The following is a 2578-nucleotide window of genomic DNA, read 5'->3' as shown; positions in this document are numbered from 1 at the left end:
TGGAGGGTGGGAGTGAGGGGGCCTGCAGACCATTCTCCACAATTGAGTGCACAGGCCTGAAGTCTGGAGAACCCGCAGAACCGAAGTTCTGAGCAGCGGGTTGGTGGCGAGTAGTGGGTCGGTGGCAAGCAGTCGGTAGGGGGCCGCGTCCGCCACTACCTTGAGGACCTTTCCCTCCCGGAGCCAGCTCTCCAAGAAACCCCGCGGCAGCCACCGCAGCCAAGGGATTCGAGTGTTTATGGCCTGCGGTCGGGTGGGATCCTAGCCCTGGCTCCTCTCCCGGGAAGGGGTGAGGGTGGGATGTGACTTAGACTCCTACAAATCTGTTTACCAAAGAGGAGCACGGGGCTGAGGGAAAAGGCCAAAGAGTGTGAGTTCATGGGAACTGGGGGTTCGGGGGAAGAGGACCAGGAGGAGGAAGAGGAAGATTTCCTGATTTAAAAAATCGTCCAAGCACCGTGGTCCAGCTTAAGGTCCTAGGTTACATGCACCGCTCAGAGGAGGTCACTTTCTGCCTTCCACATCCTCCTTCAAGGAAGCCCCATGTGGGTAGCGTTTAATATCTCAGGTTCTTACTCCTCTGTCTGTATATGCTCAAACCCGACCAACGAACGGGCAAGTAAACCCCTCCCTCGCCGACTTCAGAACTGGCCAGAGTTCAGCGCAGATGGGCCTGTGGGGAGGGGGCGAGGTAGATGAGGGGGAGCGACTTGGTGCGGGGTGCCCCCTTGGAGAGAGGAAAAAGGCCACAAGAGGGGCTGCCACCGCCACTAACGGAGATGGCCCTGGGTAGAGGCCTTTGGGGGTCTGGGACCTCTGGACTCCCCGTGCTCTAACTCCCACACTCTGCTATCAGGAACTGAAACTTAAGGGTCTTCTCTGTTTTTCACTCGCAATAAATTCAAAGCAAACAAAAGATGTAGAATCTTAGAGATTTATTCCACTAGTGTGCTAGTACCATTAAAAAGACAAGGGCGCCCCCTCCCGGTAGAGGCTCACCACTCCAGGAGAACTTGCGGGCAGTCTTTCAGCCCCCGCGGAGCTACCGGCTCCCCGCAGCCTGGGGCCTCCTGGGTACTTACTGGGCTGCGTGTGGCGGCTCCAGGACCCGATGTCGCCTGCCATTCGGCCAGGGCATCGGCAGATGTATTGGTCCAGCCCCCGAGAGACCCAGGAAGAAGGCAAGGAGGTTCGGTACGAGCGATCTCGAATGGAAGAAGGCGGTCAGGCTCCGGGAGCCAGGCCGCAGCGCCATCCGCCTTCTGTCCATGTCTTCGTTAGTAATATATTTATCTTCCTCGCCATAACAATTCGCGGTGGACCCCCTACTTTTATTTCGGATTTACTTGTATGGAATCTGTGCAAAGGATACTTAATTTCGTTTTGTATTAAACCTTTTTATTGGAAATCCCTTCCCAAACAGTTTTAGTCTCCCACCTATCCCCGGCCGACCACATTGAAATCTCTCACTTATTTGTGTTTAAATCACAACAAAATCTACAAACCTACACTCGCCTGCAGCTATTTACTTTTAAATAAGGGCCGTGTTAAGCTACAGGAGGAACTGTTTTGCTTACCATTCGGACAAACATGTGAACACAATGTCACAATAGGTGAATCCAGACAACGCTCTCACAGATGAATAAACGCAGAGGCACACACATATACTCCGGAAAATAAGCAGGGTGCCTTTTCACCATCAAGGCGCAATTGTACTCTGAGCTGCCCTCCAGACCTTTCCCCTCCCTCAGAGCCAAACGCCACCCCCCGCAGCGAGTCTTTCAGCAAGCTACCAAACGGGATCGGAGGGTCGCGTCTACGCGGACTCTAGACCCGAAATAATTTCTAACTCCAAAGCAAGTGGATGTTATTAGGCCTCCAGAAGCCGAGTAAGGGAGTAGTGGCGCAATGCATAGAAACTACCTCCGGAAGCTCTTTTGGAATCTCGGTTCCGGCACCCGCAACGCAGAGCGCGAACCTGAGGCTCCATCTTTTGGGTTTTACTCCGGCTGGCGAGAGCTTCGGGGACCCTGCGAGGCAGCCGCCAGCCGAGAATCCGCCCCGCCTTCCCTGCACGCGGTCCCTACTCCAAGTAGTAGTTCCGGGGCCGGAAGGTGGAAAGCCCCCGAAGCAGGAAAAAGCCTCATCCAGACCCCGCAGTTCTCGGGAGCAGCTCCAGCTTTCCTTCCCCAACCCAGAGCAAACTTCTCTTCCCTGCAGCTCCCCTCCTCCCCTTCATTAAACTTGTATTCAAGGTTCTAAGTGCTGCACTCTAATTAGATTTCCTTCAGGGGAGACCCTGTGCCCCCCAGCCCCACCCCGTCCTGTCTAATAGAAACCCCCGAGCTACAACCGCGAATTAAATAAATGAACTCGTTACCGTAAACTTGCAATAAAGCCCGGAGGCGAATGCTGCGGAGGGGGCAAAAGAAGGTTTCGTTGTTTTTGAAATTTATACCATTCTCACCCTCCCGAACAGTCGCTCTCCAGGAAAGAGGGGAGAAAGCTCAGGAGCGGCCCTGGGCCTCTCGCCCCAGAGCAGGACACCCCGCCCCTCCCCCCCAGTCGCTGGCCTGGG

The 2578-nt window shown here is 54.9% G+C and overlaps 1 protein-coding gene across 1 annotated transcript; it reads right to left on the bottom strand.

Annotated features, from left to right (window-relative positions):
* Positions 1-922: 922 nt before the first annotated feature.
* PRAC2 (prostate cancer susceptibility candidate 2) lies at positions 923-1990 on the bottom strand. The gene is given in 4 exon segments (XM_011959880.1): positions 923-1094; positions 1097-1325; positions 1765-1789; positions 1906-1990. Coding segments are annotated over 4 exon segments (438 nt in total). The 3' UTR covers positions 923-995.
* Positions 1991-2578: the final 588 nt, after the last annotated feature.

Source organism: Colobus angolensis, unplaced genomic scaffold (assembly GCF_000951035.1).
Source record: "Colobus angolensis palliatus isolate OR3802 unplaced genomic scaffold, Cang.pa_1.0 Scaffold50, whole genome shotgun sequence".
In the NCBI taxonomy this organism is placed as follows: domain Eukaryota; kingdom Metazoa; phylum Chordata; class Mammalia; order Primates; family Cercopithecidae; genus Colobus; species Colobus angolensis.
Note: the sequence above shows the minus strand (reverse complement) of the source record. Positions and strands in the feature narration are given on the sequence as shown.